Source organism: Myiozetetes cayanensis, unplaced genomic scaffold (assembly GCF_022539395.1).
Source record: "Myiozetetes cayanensis isolate MyiCay16 unplaced genomic scaffold, myiCay2020 scf12, whole genome shotgun sequence".
Classification (NCBI taxonomy): Eukaryota; Metazoa; Chordata; class Aves; order Passeriformes; family Tyrannidae; genus Myiozetetes; species Myiozetetes cayanensis.
This window is the reverse complement of record NW_026086826.1, coordinates 984904-1002255: the sequence shown is the minus strand read 5'-3', so window position 1 is coordinate 1002255 and position 17352 is coordinate 984904. Positions and strand designations below refer to the sequence as shown.

At 40.6% G+C, this 17352-nt stretch overlaps 1 protein-coding gene across 32 annotated transcripts in view; it reads left to right on the top strand.

Annotated features, from left to right (window-relative positions):
- ADGRL2 (adhesion G protein-coupled receptor L2) overlaps positions 1-17352 on the top strand; it is a 155631-nt gene that overhangs the window by 15408 nt on the left and 122871 nt on the right. For all 32 annotated transcript variants that reach the window (XM_050306413.1, XM_050306414.1, XM_050306438.1 and 29 more), the window contains one exon: positions 16197-16369. In XM_050306413.1, coding sequence (XP_050162370.1) covers positions 16297-16369 — 73 coding nt within the window. In that variant the 5' untranslated portion in view covers positions 16197-16296. The remainder of the gene's footprint in view (positions 1-16196; positions 16370-17352) is intronic.

Here is a 17352-nt window from a genome sequence, read left to right as displayed (position 1 = left end):
ACTGTTGAACAAGTTGTGTTTTAACTGCAGCGTTGGTGAAACACTGTGAATGCCAATGTACACGAGACATTTCCACACTGCCCTGCTCTCCACAAGAGAAACAAACCAGAGGTAACCCCTTTTTTACTGCAGGCTGGTGCCTCTGAGCTCTCTGGTGCTGATGCGTAGCTGTCATCAGCCTGTGTGCAGTGCCATGGCTGCCCCTCTGGGATAGTGTGAGCCCTGGCCTGCAGGTCCAGATTCCTGCTGTATTCTTTCAGTTCCTTCATGATAAAACAGAGGTGTGATTAGGACTAATTTAGCTAATCATCATGAGCTGGAGGTGGTCCCATCTGCCCTTCACGCTGAAAATCTGCCTGTGATACAGAAGTGTGATGGTTGTGAGAGTGAAGGGGGAGCGCTGTGTGTGCTGTCTGCAGATGAAGATCCTTGGAAACCAGGTTTGTCCTTTTTCTGTTATTCACAGTCAAAAAGTCAAAATCTCCATTTTAGTGAAGACATTTCAAAGAACAGACGGGCTGAGAAAGATATTGTATTTCTTTACATGCTCCTTCCTCTTAAACATGGAAGAGCCCCTAGGCTATAAATTATAAGTGTTTTACCCTGTGTGGTCGATCTCAGACTGCCCAGTTGCTGTGAGAAGTTAAAGTTAAAAAAAAAAAAGAATTGTAAATGGCTTGGTGTTTTCATGGCTTTCAGTCTGTGGTTATCTTTTGTCCTGTTTTTGTCAATATTATCCTTTCACCTAAGGACTACAGCAAGTGGGAGGAAAAGTAACTTGAAAGAATGTGATTATGCCAGAGATGCATTTTCATGTGGGAACCTTTATAATGCCTTCATGTAAATGACGTTCACTCAGCCCTCAGGAGCAGAAGGGTTCCCCCTGCTCCATGGGAAGCTGATGGCCCTGCCCGGGAAGGGCACACTGTGTGCCAGGGCTGGGGACACCCTGCCAGCCACGGAGGGGCTTCGTGGGCACGTGGGAAATGCAGCCAGCTGGGAGGGCAGGTGTATCTCACAGTCCTGGCTCTTGCCTGGTGGGTTGTGTCCTTTCTCTTCTTGCAGTTGTTGTGTTCCTGGGTGTGCTCGCTGACTTCTGGAGGGGGAGCCTCTCTTGGAGCAGCAGAGCTGGGGTGACAAGCAATGCTTGTAGAGGCTGGCTGGGTTCCAGGATGCTTCCTTGAGTCCCATTTCTCTTTAACCTGGAACAAGAAGAGATGTAGATTTTTTTTTTTAATTATTTATTTCAAAAGCTTCGTGTTTGTAAGCTTTGTTGATGAGTCTTCTAAAACTTAAAATTGTTTTTAGTGTTTGCTACTATCCCTACCACATTCTTAAAAATTAATTGTCCTGTTGAATAGTGTTTCCCAATCAGCTTGAATTATTGATGTTTGGTCCTTAGTGGAAGAGCAGTGGTGCTTTTCCTCCCATACCACAGCCTGTTCAACCTCACTTTAATGAGTTGTACTGCGGTACCTGTAATAGAATAATAGCACAGAAAAGAAATCGTAATTATGACTTACTGATTGAGGCTCGAATTGAAAACTGGGAAATGGACTTTTGTGTAAGTTTAGGCTTTAAGAAATTGGTGCTCTGTGAATGTTGAAGCATCAGTACTTGCTGTTTGGAAGCGAGAGCTGTTAGTGGTTGTTTCAAGATAAATACCTTCTAGAGAGGAATGCAATTTAAATTTAGCCTATTTAAATATCTGAAAGTATTAGATGAATATGTTTTTGGGTTTACTTATCATAAACTCTTCTTACAGAGTGTGTTTTTAGTAAATATTTTTGAAAGTGAATGAAATAATAACAAAGGTTGACCAATAGTAAATATCTGCTCGTGAATGTGTATGTAGTTGAATAAGCTATGTCTATGTCTTTATTAAAATGGTACTTATTTAAAAATAAGAAGTTTCCACTTCATCATGTGATAAAATTGTGAGGCAGATCAGGAGAAGAAATGCCTGTTGCTGCTAGCCAGGAAGAACCTGTTTTCCTTCCCTCTGCCCTTAGTCATGCTGGACTGTACAGCTCCATGTTTAGTTAGTAAATAACAACACTGTGGAAAAGCTAAAAATTGGTATTTACTTAGCTATTTTAACATAATTCTGTCACAGTGAATTTGTTTTTTATTCTGAAGACAGGAAATCATTGGGGTGAAACACTGTGCTTGCTGCAAACTCTTCATGTATGGTACACTATGGTAGACTTGGGTTGGATATTTTTATTTTTAAAAAGTCTATAAAGCTGCTATTTCTAGGTAAAAAATGGCAAATCACCTTTTGACTGAAGAGATATTAAAATAAAACTGAGTAACTTTTGGAGAGTATGTTGGTAACCAGGCAGTGTCAGGTAAGGAGTTCTGTCCTGCCTCCGTCTGTTACTTCTTGCATATCTGAGAAGATGGACCTTTAGTTTGGCTTGGTTTTTTCCCTTTCCAGTTTTGTCAGTATTATTCATCATCCTGTCTTTCTCTTCTTGCAGAAATAAATTCTCAGCCCAATAGTGACCCGTAAATAAACTGTAGGCTTATTAGTTTCACCACCTCTTCTGGATTTGATGTTTAAACAAAAAAACGCCACCGCCAACAAGACCCAAACCAGCGAAACAAAACAAACAAAAAAGCACAAAATAGGCAATAGATGTGTTGAAATTGTCAGCTTTTTGAAGAACTAATATTATTACGGCGACATTATGAAATCATCAGTCACTTACAGAATATTGTTATGGCACTGTAAAATCATCATTTATAGAATGTGGTTTCCTGCAGAATAGCAGATGTTTCTAAATAATTCTGTGCATCCCATTGCCCGTGTGTGCTGGCCCCTCCTGTAGCATCGAGTGCCCGTGGCCTCTTTCTTTGTCTCCTCCTTTATTGCTGCTTTGACTCCTTCTGCAGGCAGTTCCGTGGATCCTGGTGTGGGTTGGTGGGCCTTTCACAGGGATTAAAAAGAGTAGTCCGTGTAGCTTGTGTGTCCTGGAGAGCAGTAAGTTCTGTCCCTTGGGTTGTGAGAGGGTGGCAGGTGATCCTCAGTGCTGGCAGCCTGGCTAAGGAAATCAGATTGCACTCAGGTATTTCATGCCAGCGAGTCTTCCCCTTCTCTGTGCGGTGTGACTCTCACTGATTTCTGGTGAGTAACCAGCAGCACAGGGGAGTCTACCTGATGATGATTTCTGATTTGTAATCTATTGCAGAAGTACCTGGAGTGCTGAAGACTGATATTGTTATTTAGGGTTAGAAATTTAAAATATTAGAGGATGTGGAGGACCAGTTAAATGAAGGTGGCTTGCTGAGGGTGTGTACAACTTGCATGGTTTTGTTAGAGCGAAGGTTTGGCACAACGCAACATCTTTGGGCAAGATGTGAAATACGGTGATCTAGATTAAATTTAGAGATGTTCAGATTGCTGAATGAGAAGCTGGTAAAATGGCATGCATTTTCTTAACAGGGACAGCTTCTCTTAAATTTGCCTTCTTTCTGTTGAGCTGTCAGCGACTCTGTCACTGAAGGCTTAAAGCTATATTCATGAAAACAAGAGTTTGCTGGATTTCAAAGAAAACGCTATTTTTGTTAAAAGTAGCAATCAGACCAAAAGGTTAGATTATCATCAAAGTGTCTGTAAAAATATACTTAAGACCCCGTTCTGTTCTTGGCTGTCGCAAGAGAAGATGACTTGTAAATTGCCTTTCATAAAAGTGAGTTTGATTTAAGGTATTAATAAAATCTAAATTTGTGCATTCTGGCTGTGGGGACTGAAGATTTTAATTTAGTGAAATGCCAGAACAATTTTTTTGTGCTCAGTTTGATGAGTGTTATGTGAGAATTCCATCTTGCTAAATTAGGGCAGACATATATATTACAGTGTTTACAAACTGTTATGATTACAACCTGTTAAATTTCATATTTAATATTCAGTCATCTTTGAGAAATAAAGTCACCTCATTTTTGTCTCAGCACTGTTGAATTCTTGTGTTAAAACAGATTAAATTGCAAATGTTAATCTAAGTAACTGTGGCAAGTTGTGACCTGGATTTGAAATAGCCATGAGACTGTCAGAGCAGCAGTAAATCTTCCAGAACATGCAAGGCTCGCACATGGTGGGGACATGTCTGATGTGAGAACGGGAGTGCAGGCGGAGGAATAGCCTGGAAAGAAAGTCCTGTGCCAATGTCATTTTGTTCTAAAACAAAAAAAGTAAGAACCTGTCACTTGACTTAAAGCTGTGGTTTTTTACAGGCAGCACACAGTAACTTAATAAAAACTTCCTTTAAAAGGGTGATCTGAAATTCAAGCTGCATTAAGACAGACTGAGGCACTGAGGCACCTGGGTTCCTAATCCTCGTGTGCTTCCTCTGGCAGCAGTGATTCCATCTGTGAAATGTGGATGGGAACTTCAGGTGCAGGCTTCAGCCTAAGGAAACCAGCAGTCTGAGGAAAATGCAGCTACTAAATGTGCTTACCTTTTGTTTTGAGCATTTTCCTTCTGGCATTAAGTGACTGGGTTTTTCCCAGCTAAGCCTGGCTTCAGCCCTGGTTCTGGGTACTTTTAAAGCCTGATATCATCAAAAGGTCCTGAGTGTTAGTGGTGAGGCAGTGGCATTGCTGGAATCTTTTATTATCTTATTGCTTTGATTTTCTTCATCTCTCCTAAAATGTGTCAAATAAGAATGTGAGCGATGTCAGGTCAATAAGATAATAATTTTTAAAGCACTGTTTTGACTTAAAGAATAATGTTAAAGCAATCAGGTTCAAGCAAATCGTAATGGGAAAATTGGGTGAATTAATTGATAATTAAAAATGTATATTAAATATTGTCTACCTGCATATCTGATCCAGATATTGCCGTTCTTTTATGTATATGGATATTTTTAATAAAAATTTCTTACTTCATAAAAGAAAGAAACGAGCTTGCAGATGTGACCTCACAACAAAATTATCTTGGGGCGCTGTACAAAAAAATATATATTTTTAAAACCTGCTTTCTAATAAACTGGTGGCAGCAGCTGGAATGTGACTGTGTTGGTTTTCCTCCCTGCAGAGCAGGGGTGATTGGCAGGCCCTGGCGCTGTGTCCACAGCTGAACTGCAGGCCCTGAGCTGCCTTGGCAGGGCTGCTCGGGGAAGTTTGGGCCGTTTGTGCCAACTGTGTTCTTGGCTCGAGCCGGTGTTACACATCTCCCGGCTCCAGAGCCTGCTCACTTGCCAAATTCCACCGAAAAGTGCATGCTGGAATTCCTAATTAAATAACCCCCCTGGTATTTATTCCGTGCCGTGGAAAGGCGCGCGTTCCGTCGCGGTGGATGCTGCTTTGGTAGAAACACAGATGAAAAAAGCCCAGGGTGAATTAGAAAATTATCACTGGTGTAAGGAGAGGAATTGTCTCTTGCGAGCAGATTGGTAGCTTTGGTTTCTTCTAGGCACTGGAATTACGTGACTTTACCGGGTTCTGAACTGAAATTCTTTGCGTGCATCCATTTTTTATTTTTGGTTTATTTTTCAAGTATTTTGAAAATTGTTCCGGTACACGCAATAATTGCAGTCAGTATATAATTTTGTTAGGTTTTGCTGCTAGATAGCATTACTGTAGCAAGTATAAGTATTGTATAAGCTACCTTATTGTAGCCGTAAGCTAAAGTTACCACTTGAACGATAAAGGTATAATTTATGCCAAACCAGTCTGGAAGCTTTTTGAGAAGACTGATAGCAACTGCTTTTATACATATTGCTATGTAAAATGCTTATTAATGTTAGCAGATGTTGCACTTTAATCCCCCAGAATGATTGTTTGGTAGCAGCAGGAGATTTATTAAGCTTGAGTTGTGTGAAATTGTGTGTGCATAAGCTGCTATTTAGATTGTAAAAATGCCATTGAAAACTGTTAAAAAGTTCTAACTGTAATTGGCAGAGAGGTATTAGCTGTTTTAAAAGAAGTATATGTGTACCACTGGCCCTTTTGCTGTAACCTCTTTATCATTTATCTTCTTGTATTAATGTCACTGAATTATTAATTCATGAGCAGGGTTGGATAGGGTGAAGGCACTATTTAAATGTGTGGCACATGTATCCTTATCGCTGGAGACATGAAAAGAGTCATTTTGTGTTATCTATAAAATGGAAAGGACATTTAAAATTTCATTTACGGTAATCCACTTCACTTCCCAGTAAAACACCTAGATTATTGCTACTATAATGTAATGTTCTTATTAAAATTTTGTAATCTTTCCACTTTCTCACTTATAAATACTGTTGATAGACAAATGGAGACTTATTTTTTTCTTTAGTTGCACATACAGTTCATGAACTGCAGCAGAATGTCTGAAGAGCAGGGTTTTAATGAAATACCAATTCGCTTTAATTTCTAGTGAAAGAATACAAAATAAAATAAAAAAACCTGGTGAGTATTTGTAATCACAAAAGGCTAAATAAACTTTCATCTGAAATCATAATGTAAGCTAATTAACAGAAAATAAGAGTTTTTTTCAAAAGTAGCAGTGTCATTGTCACATTGAGCCACCAAGACCTGTGTTACTTAAAAGAAATTGTAAATGTGTGACAAAGAGTTCTTGGTCTGCTTGATGAAACCGCAGAGTATCAGAGGTCACATTGCTGCTGAAAAACGTGTTAAAAATGTATCTGAAATTTCATCTGTTCTGTATGGATGGCTTAAAAAAAATTAAAATGTATGGCAAATGTCAATGTTTTCAGTCGTTCCAATGGAAAGAGTTCATTCTCTTGAATATTTTAAAAAGTATTCGTTCTCTTCAAAAATTCCTCTCCTGGAAGCAGTTGGAGGATACTTTGTCCTCAGGTGCTCGCAGTGGCTGGCATGGCAGTGCTGGAGAAAACCCATATTCCATTTTGGTTAATATTTAAAAGATACCACTCCACACCTCCCTTTTCGCCCTGCATGGAAAGGATCTTCTCTGTTCCTACAGTACATGTTGTTTCTCTTTCTGCCTCCCTGCAGAGCAGAAAATGTTGTGTAGGGGGAAGAGTTTCAAACAGGGGCAATGCAAGTAGAACGAGCCTTTCCCTGCAACCATAATTTGGAACTCTTCTTGCTCGTAGCTTCTCCAAATATAATCTTTTTAGTTCCCTGGTTTAGACTAGTCCACAAAAGGAATAAAAAATTAACTGGCATAATTTCTATCTTTCTGTTATAGTTTTAAGTAGATAAGAAAGGCCCCAGTTTACCTCAGCTGGAGGAATGTTACAGCTCAGGTAAATGACTGATAGTCATTCAGCTGCCTTGCACAGTTAAGGAGAGTCATCTGAATGTTCATTGCTTATTAAATTGTACAAGAAAATACTCTTAACTGCAGTTGCACCATTAGATGCCTGGGCAGCTCTGTCTTTGCAGAGCCCATCAGCCAGTAACAGAATTGAATCCTTGGTTTCATTGCAGAAACAGGCCCTTTCTGAATAGATCCTGAAGATTTATTTACCATATTTATTTCGTCCGTTTCCCACATGGTTGGTGATGTGCAAGCAGTAGTTTTGTAATTCAGTCGTATATTTGTGTGTAGGTGCAAAGAAGAGAGTTTGTGCAGTAATGTCATAGATGGCTTCTCACCCTTGAGTTCTTGTGATGAGGGGAGAAAAACAGGGAGTTGGTTGATTTTTATTTCATGATATTAGAGGTTTCAGCCTTCTAAGTGCTACTGGTATGTAAAAGTGGTGAACCTGAAAGATGTGTCTTCTGTCACTGTCTGCTGCTTTTGTGTGTCTGAAGTGCACACACGAGTCCTCCACAGGCTTATGGAAATTCAGAGGAATCTCTTCCTGAGGTCATACTTGCCTGCAGAATCTCTTGTGTGCTTAGAAAGTAGTTAAAGGTTTCTTCCCTTCTTCTGCTGTCAAGATTACAGGTTTTGTTGTGGCTCTTGGCCAGGTATGGGATGGTTGCACACAGAACTTCTCAGGTTTCTCTGCAAGACCATTTAATAACGGAATGGTTGGGAAAGTGCAGCTTTATAGAATTACTCTTAGAGGTTTGCTTGGTGGTGATTTTTAGTGGGACTAAAATGTGGTCTTCAGAATGTTCTGACTGTCAGGCTGCTGGTAAGAGAACACAACTCTGGTCATTGTAATATTAACTGTGCTTCAGAGGAAAGAAGCAAAAGTAGGAATGACTTTAGAAGGGGTTCTTTGAAAGAAGAAAAAGAACAATGCTTAAGTACCACATGTTTTAAAGCATAATTAAAAGCATGCATTATTGAAAGGGTCTTTCATAAAATGCATTATTGTGATGCTGTGATAAATTTTAATACTTAAGGATATGGTGGAAGAAGAGATATTTGAAAATAACTTTCTCCTGCTGCCTATATATAGTCAAAGTTTTATCACATTTCTGTGCGTGCTCATCTGATGTATTTTATCCTAGATTACCTCACTGCTCCCAAGAAATCCCTTTTGGTAATATTGATAACCTAATATGTGACAGATTTTGGTCATTATTATTTCATTTAGTGGTCATATGTATAGACCAAGAGGGAATCTGAATATTGATTTCCCTGAATGGCTAGTAACAATGATTTATGAGCCAAGGATTCAGTGCAGTGAGCCAAACACAGCCGAGATTGCATCTTGGGTGCCACCATTGATTTTGTTTCATATTTCACTGCACAATGATTAGGCCATGGTCTCACAGATTTTAATGTTAGAACCATATTCCTCTCTAAGCAGAGATCTGCCACAAGCTACACCCAGTGCATGGTGAGTGTATCTATGTGCCTGCTGCTTCTGATTTTTCAAAATAATAAATATTTTTCAGTTGTGTTTACATACTCGGTATTTCTCTGGTAACAACAACCAGTTTTTGATGAAATTTTTTTTAAATAACCAAAAGTGATTTTGCTGCATACTCAAACTTATTCTTGAAACTTGAACCATGCAATTTATATTGATTATAGACACTTAATATGATCGTAAGTACAACTGATAGAAAATGATTGCTTTGAAAAGGATGCTAAACCAGCACCTTCACGAATCTTTTGGATAATATTCCTCGGCACGTGCCTAGAAAAGAAGTTTTCAGTGCAGTAGTTCCTGGGGAATTGGTGCTGCCAGACTGAGGTTTGTGCATGAGTAGCTGGTGCTGAGGCTGCAGCACAGCCATGCCCCGGCAGGTCCAGGGTATTGGGGCTGTACAGTCCCCATTAACCTGGTTATAGATGGATCTGTGTGCTGTAAATGCATGGATAAAAACGTGTTCTTGTCTGCAGCTTGGGTTTATTTTGGAAGTCAGTAACTCGGGGGTGTTTGCTGGCTCGGTGCTGGTCTGTGGAGTTGTCTTTCCTCGGAGTGTCAGCTGTGAAAAGCATATCATCATAGAACAGTCTGGCTTGGGAGGGACCTGAAATTATCCTTTCCATGTGCAGGGGGACCTGCTGCTGGACCAGGTTGCTCAAAGCCCCATCCAACCTGGCCTTGAACACTTCCAGGGATGCAGCACTGACAGCCCTGTTCCAGTGCCTCACCACTCACAGGAGGAAATTCTTCCAGACATCTCATCTGTATTTACCCTCTTTCAGTTTAAAGCCATTCTGTCTTGTCCTATCACTACACCTTGTAAGAAGTGCCTCTCCAGCTCTTGTGTGGTCCCTTTAGGTACCAGAAAGCTACTCTGAGATCTCCCCAGAACCTTCTCCAGCCCAAACAGCCTCGTCTCTCCCAGCCTGTCTGCTTCAAAAGGTGCTCCATCCCTCTGAGGATCTTTGTGGCCTCCTCTGGACCTGCTCCAACAGGTCCACATATTTCTTATCTTGAGGGCCCCAGAGCTGGATTGAGAATCAATACCAGAACTCATTTCCCTGCTTAAGCCCAGTGCTGAGCAGCCATCAAGCAGATCAGGTGTGTTGAAATCCTTGCAGTCACTTAGAGAAACATCACGTCGTTCCACAGGTACCGACATGTCTGACCACAGTCCCAGGACTTAGTTCTGTTTGTTTTGTTTTTCAGTCGACTTCCACTTCAAACAAGTTCTCAGCTGTGAAAAACAGTGGATGGGAAGAAAAAAAAAAAAAGAGATCAGCTAAGTGGCATAACAGCTTTGAGAAATACGGGCCTTTGCAAAGCCTTGTCAAGGCTGTCAGCAAACGGTTTCCTGTCTTACAAGACTGCTGTGTCTTTGGTTGATGTCAGTCTAGTGATTTTTTTTTCTTTTTCCAAGGGAGAGAAATGAGATCTTTAATATAAATAGATTATTTTCAGGATTTCTCTTCTCTGAGAAGTTTGAAAAGCCTTTGAATTTTCTTCAGCTGTTACAATTGCTTCTTTTGGTTTGTCATACGGTTCTCAATGTTTCTCACAGATACTCATTATTTTCTTGTTTATTTTTGATGTTCATAAAAATCTGTCCTACATAGGTTTGAAAATGAGAGCTATTTGTTTTGCAGTTTAATGAAGAGAATGGCAAACAGCCCCAGACTGTGCCTCTGGTGTCCACAGCGATCAGCATATTTAACATGCTCAGCATGACACTAAGATATTACAGCCGATAACGGTTGTAATTGACTTGCAGCATCCCTCTCCCTCCCCCTTCTTTGGATGATGGGGATTTATCTTTGAGTCCCCAGGAAGCTGTAGTGACACAGAGGGCAGAAGTGGTAGAAGGGTTTTACCTGCTCTGCTGGAGTGGAGGTGGTCTGTGTAGCAGCACGGTGTCGATTCCGGTGAATTACAGGGAATTTGTGATGGGGATTGAGTGACACCCCCCCTTGATCCCGAACACTTATCAAAGGCAAAAAGAGAAAGTCAGACTTGGCAAAAGGAGAGTGCCTGGAGCCAAAAAAAGCCATTCTTATTAGCGCTAGCAAAGGTTTGCTTTGCTGGCTTATTGAATGAAAACTCCCTCGAGTGTCCAGGCTTTGTCCTGTGTTAACAAGGAGGGGCAGAGCTGGCTTGTTGGGCATGGAGTGCCGTGTACCCTGCCTGGAAAACACCAGAGTGAGGCTGAGCTGCAGTGGAGTGCTGCTGAGAAAAGAAAATCTTGGTCTTTTCCTCTCCAGTGCTGTTTATTTTCTCTGTGAATGACTGCAGGAGACCACGGGGGTGCTGGGGACTGATGGACGAACTTGTGATGTTGCACTGTTGAAATTGTGTCAGTGCAGTGTTCAGTGGCACATCTGGCATGGGTAGATGGGGTATTTTGGATGATCTGTTGCACTGCTGAGCTGGGCACTCAGGCTGGTGTGGGTGTTGCTGTGGTCAGTCCCAGTTTAGGATACAGGTTTACTGTGCCCTGTTTCAGGTGTTCCTCAGGTGTGGGAATGTCACTTGAGAGCACAGCACAGCTCAGTGCACTGAAGGGATTTCTTTCACTGCAGGATTGGCTGACCTTGGTCAAGGCTTGTTCTTACTGTATTATTCCCTTCCCTGATACTGTATGCTTTCCATGCAACTTGGGAAGAGATGTTTTGGGTTAGAAATCCAACGTTCAAGGTGACAATTAACAGGGACTGTTGAATACAGAATTGTAGATAAGACTCCCTGCTACCTTTTTAGCATTAAATTGGTTTTAATGGAAACAGAGTCTTTGTTAAACGTTTTAGACAGAGCAGGGTTAGCCTTTCCTTTCTCCTTGCAATATGCAGTTTGCTTAATTGGAGCAGATCAGGCATTGATTGTTTGCCATGGGTAGTACAAGGAGGCTAACTAGATCAGCATGGAGTCTTGCTTGTCTTCAGGGGTTTTTTTCCAAGGTCTCATAACCAGAACACATAACCAGATTTTCTACAATCTGATATTGTAGCACTAATGTAGAGTTATTAATGTAAATCAATTTTTGAATAGGCATATTGAAAAGTTAGGGAATAACTCATATTGAACGCATCAAAGGTATGTTCAGTGTTGAAGAGTAGAGCTGGATCTCATTGCAGATATATAGAAAACTGTAGCCCTTGGATCATAAACAGTATTAGTCTCATTCTAGTATTTTACTAATGCAGCTTAGTTTTGCTAATCACACTGCACTAATTAAATTCTTACGTTACAGATTATAGGAAGTTTAACTTTTTTTTTTTTTTAAATTGGGAAAGCCTCATGATGGGAAAGCACGTGGACACATGATTTCTCAGGAGACCAAGTAGTCTATTATATTGTATGAATATATATCTCCTCACCCTCGGCTCCTCTTCCCCCTCCTTTCCTCTGCAGAGTGTCTCAGATATATTACAGAATTACTTAGTTTCATAAACTGGGTTATGGAAGGCGGTGGGGGTGCTGCATGTGTGGCAGGGTAGGTCACACAGGATTTATAAGGAGGGCTGCCTGGGTCCTGCTGCTTCCTTGGCACGTACGAGCTGCGCAGCTACGCCTGATGTTCTCTACCTTTCTGTGCCTCATCATCTGCAAAGCTAGTATAAATTTTGTTTCTGGGATGGGGATGTTAAAGCCTGACTGAGGTTGCAAGTGCTCTGCAGTGTTTCTAAGATGATTCGGAAAATTAAACACTATACTCTAAAGTACATCAGCATTAGTCTGAGAAGACTCCGAGCTAAAGAAAAACATCCTTGCTTAACTGGAAAGATCTCTCTGTTCCCCTTTGTCTTAATTGCCTGCAAAGCTGGATAGAACAGGAGGGAAAAGGCAGCTTTTGAGCATGCTGTGTCAGTTGTCCGGAAGCTCTTAAAAGACCCTTTTTTTGGCTTTTGAAAATAAAACCTTGGGAAGGTTAAACAGAGTAGAGTTGGGACGTGGCAGTCCTTTAGAGGTCTTTCTCTTCAAAGATAAAAGTATTTCAAGGAGCATGCTTGGAGCAGCTTTCTGTTGTCTCTGGGGTGCTCTTGGGCAGTGTGGGGGGAGGGATGGCCAGCATGCTGTGTATTCTGCAGCGCTCCTGTTCTGGCTGTGAGAACTTTCAGAAGCACAGAAGAACAAGGAAGCGAGGCAGGGGCACTGAGATATTCAGGCCTTGGAGCACAGCTGATGAATGCAGTATGAAGAGATGCCCAGTGCCTTTGAAGCGTACAGGTTTGAGCGTTAACATTTCTGTTCCTGCTCCAGCCTCCTCTACCAGTGCAGATGAGAAAAAACAAGGTGAACCCCTCTATTCCAGCAGAGGGTTGGGTTTTTTTCTATGGGAGACTGCAGTATGGCTCAGAGGTAGGGATTTAAGTTACAACTGGAATTTTCTGGGCAGCTTTTATTGCACTCTGAAATTCTAGCAACCTTTTGCTCGAGGGAGTTTCTCTCTGCCCCACCCACAAGCAGTCAGCGATCCAGAGAAAAGGTTTATTAAGGTCTGAGGGGAAATAACTTATTTGCTCAGGACAGCCACTCTCTGTGGTCTCCTTTCTCTGTTTACAGAGAAGTAACTTAACACATCTTTGCCTGGTCCTGCGTGTTTGATTTGGGATTTGTTGTTGTTTTGAGGTGGGTCTGTGTCGCTGACAGATGGATGGTCAGGAGGACGTGGCTGACAGCAGTGTCTGTAGTCCGAGTGCTCTCTGGCTCCAGCTCCTGTCTGAGTGCCTTTTTCAGGTTTAGCTTTTGTTACACTGATGGATGGTTGGTTCAGAACTGCACTGTTCTTTTTCTTGGAGCCACGCAGAGCTTCGCAAATACAGAGGCTGCATTAAAATTGTTCGCTGTGAATGTGTTAATTTTTATTCAAATGAAAAGAGGCAAAACCGAACCCTATTGCATCAGTTTTCAAACACTCTTTCATTTTTTCTTGGGTTTTTAGAAAAACATGTGTTACTGATAATTTGGTAGGGGCTGGTTAGATTATTTTGAATTCTATTTGCAGCGGCATGGTGAGTTAAATTCTATGTCTGTAGACTACAGCAATCTAAAGAGAACAATATATTGCACCAAACACTTAAATGTGTCCTTTAAAATATTCTGCATTTATTCCTAATAGTTTCTGTGGTTTTGGTGTCACAAAGACATCAATATCCTTTCAGAAATTGTAGTTTCTTATTAAAATAGCAAATTCAGTTTACAAGGTTAAGAACTCTTACTCAAAAAAAAAAAGGAAAAAGGCAAAAGTATTTGGCATACATTTTGCAGCAGTTTTCTAGGGAGATGTTGGGTCTCACCTCAAGTGGTGCTTTGATTATTGGTTTTGATTTTACGTAACTCTTTCCTTCCCCCCAATTTAAAAAAGGCCCACAAGAAAGGGATGAGTTTGAAGATAAGGGACAGGTATGTCACTACCCACTTGAAGCTGATGGAAGATGTCTCAAAATCTGGGAGTGCAGTGGTCTGTTATGGTAATAACAATAAAACTTGAGTCTCAGGAAGTCAAAATCTTCTGGACAGACTGGGAGCAATCAGAAGGCTGACTTAATTTCACTTTTAACCATTATTGTTTGTCATCTGTTCTCTTGGATTATTCTGATTGCTTACTGAAATTATGCTGATTAGTCTGTAGTGTGTGTGAAATAGTTTTATGATTTTTCCTTTGGGTGCTACAGGTGAAAAATTAATCCAAACTCTTCCCAAGCTTTTAGCTGAACTATCTCCAGGGTTTTTTTCAGAGAGACCGTGGTGGCAATTTTTTCTTCTTTACTCAGCAGGAGCTCCTTTGCAATTGTAATTTCTGCTGAATGCAGTGCATCCTTTGTGGATTTTTAGATTTATTTGCTTTTGGTTGCAAAACACTCTCAGCCCAGCGCAGAAGATCTAGAGATACAATGGGACTGCCTCTTCTGGCTGCTCCTGGGTTGTCCTGTAGCAGCTGGTGTGTCAGGGTGGAAATTAGGGTCACACCTTGTAGCTGTGGGCACCCGGGGTGTGCCAGGGAGAGCCAGGCTCTGGCCATCCTGTGCTGAAGTGCTTTGCTGTTCCATCCTGCTTGTTGAAATACGTGTGGCTGGAAGTGCCTGCGATTGGGAAGCACCTGCCTGTAGTTGGAAATGGAAAGGAGTGCTCGTTTTTATGTGTAAATAAACATAAATAAAATCAGTCGGCCTCAGATGTCAGTTTTCTTTCATTTCCCTGTATGAGGAGCCAGCAGCACGTTTGTGTTGTGAGGGGGATGCCTCCACTTCTCTTAAAGAGGGGCCAAGTAAAGCAGCCTGCTTGCCTGTTTAATAATCTCCACAGCTACACTGCCTGCATTCAGAGCTGGAGAAATTGTTCTGTAGTGTTTGCTGTTAATTCCCGTCTCTCTCACTGGAAAATAGTGACTGTCAGTCTTGATGTGGTTTGTGTGCTCAAGGAACAAATTTATCATCGATTAACATTGATTATTATAAAAAGTGTTACACTTTTACCTCTGAAAACGATCTGCAGTTCATAGCATTTCTTTATCTGGCATTTTGTGCGCTTCATCCTTCCCAGTTCTCCTTGCCAAAAGGGTAAATGTATTTTTAAAGCCCTTAACGTGCTCTAGTGCTCGTGAGAATCACAAGTGGCCCTTGGATCCTGCCACTTAAATTTTTACATAGTCATTGTTACATGGTTTTAAAGTAACGTTAATTTCAGATGTCTCAGGGATACATCCACACAGTGCTGTTCGTTCACCTTGGAGAGACCAAATCAGTGTGATGTGGGCTCAGCTCTTTGCACAGTGGTCAGAAAGTTGTTCTCCAGAGTTGATGCACTTATCTGTAATATGTAGGGCCAGCTTTCTACTTAAAAGTAATTTGGTTTTCTATGGGGGTTAATTTTCTCCAGCTTCCCAAACTCTAACAGGCAGGGCTGAAGCGTGACCTGGCTTCATACAGTGGGATATGGGCGAGGATGAACAGAGTTACTCACTGGGCTGGTGAGAGGATGGAGGCATCAGAGAAAGGGAGCACTCTGCTGTCAAATCTTCTATCACAGCTACTGCACTCTATCACTGTAATTGTATTTTTCAAATGCAAATGATAGCTCTAAGAATTCTTCCTTTGGTACATCGTTTGGGCAGTGGGAAAAGCTTAGCTTACTCATCTGCACATCCAATTTCTTCTATTCAGAGGAAACGTTCTCCTGTTGGGTTTTTTTTCATGTCTTGCCACAAGTACATCAATAACACACTTTCAGTTTCAACTTGTATCATTATTTGGCATTCTGTTTATTGTTCACTGACCTTGAGAGATTACATCCCACAAACCTGCTGAATTCCCAGCTACAGTGCGGGTGTACTGTCAGTTTTACTAAAAACTTCCCGTTCCTGTCCAGTCAAATTTGGTATTCTGAGTTATTGGTGTTCGGTTAGTGATGGAATTTTTTTCTCTTTTTCTTCCAAATCCTCTGCTACTCCAGGTATGAAGATGAATAATGCAGGCCACTGGTTTCGATGATGCTGGGCTTTTATAACTGGATTCATTAAGGAATACAAAGAAAATTCTTACAGGGATCAATAATGGTGTCTTCTGGCTGCAGAATGCGAAGTTTTTGGTTTCTGCTCATTGTCAGCTTCCTGCAGTGTTCTGAAGGTAAGCTTTAGTTTGTTTTTTACTTGAGTTTGAAGATGGTTAAATGGACTGCACATTAATTCCTGTTACATCACTTGAAGTTTGAGAATGTCAAACTAAACGTATCTATCGCATATTTTAGGTTTTATTTATAAGATTCAAACTGCCCCTTCTTAATGAAAAAAATATATTTTTTGGTTTTGATGGTGTCATATGTTTAAACTGAAGTGATGGTATTAATATGCTTTGGTAGGTGCCTTATTTTTGGATTCTTCCCGTTTGTTCTTCCTTTTTCTATTTTCATTGCACAACAATTTAGTAGGAATGTACAGATCTGTTAAATGTGATATAAAACACCTAAACAGTGAAAATGAAATACCTGCTTTACTTTTATAATTTGGCTTGATGAAAATGAAATGGCAAACACTTCATTAATATTAGAACTATGCAAGTTAAATTTCAGGAAATAAACCTCAAAGTTCATACAGAAATAACATCTACTTGAAAATATGCTTGCTTTTTTTAGAAAAGGGAAAAATACTTCACTACTATCAAATATGTTTAAAATAGCTCTTAAATCAAAGAGATGAGGAAGGAAAAGGATTTTTTAAACATGTTGCGTTATCTATTCTTTGTTTTTCTTCATAAACTTTATCCAGTTAGTCTGTCTCCCCAGCAGTTCTTGTGGCCCTTTTAATAAACAGAGGGACACAAATGGACGAACAGGAAAACATGGTTTATGAATTCTTAATTACAAATATTCATCTAGGACTTGAGGGTATTTCTGGGTGTAAGCGTTTTGATTGACCAGATTGCAGGTGAAAAGATTGGTGTAGTAATAAAATAGCACCTCACATTATTCAGTAATTGGTATGTAATATATAGGCTTCCTTGGTGCATCTGTGCTGTGATCTCACCAGCTTTTAAAGCGGATCCATACCTTACCCTATCAAAATTCCTTGAATTTTAAGGCAAGATTTTCAGAAATTCTTCGGGAAAGCTAC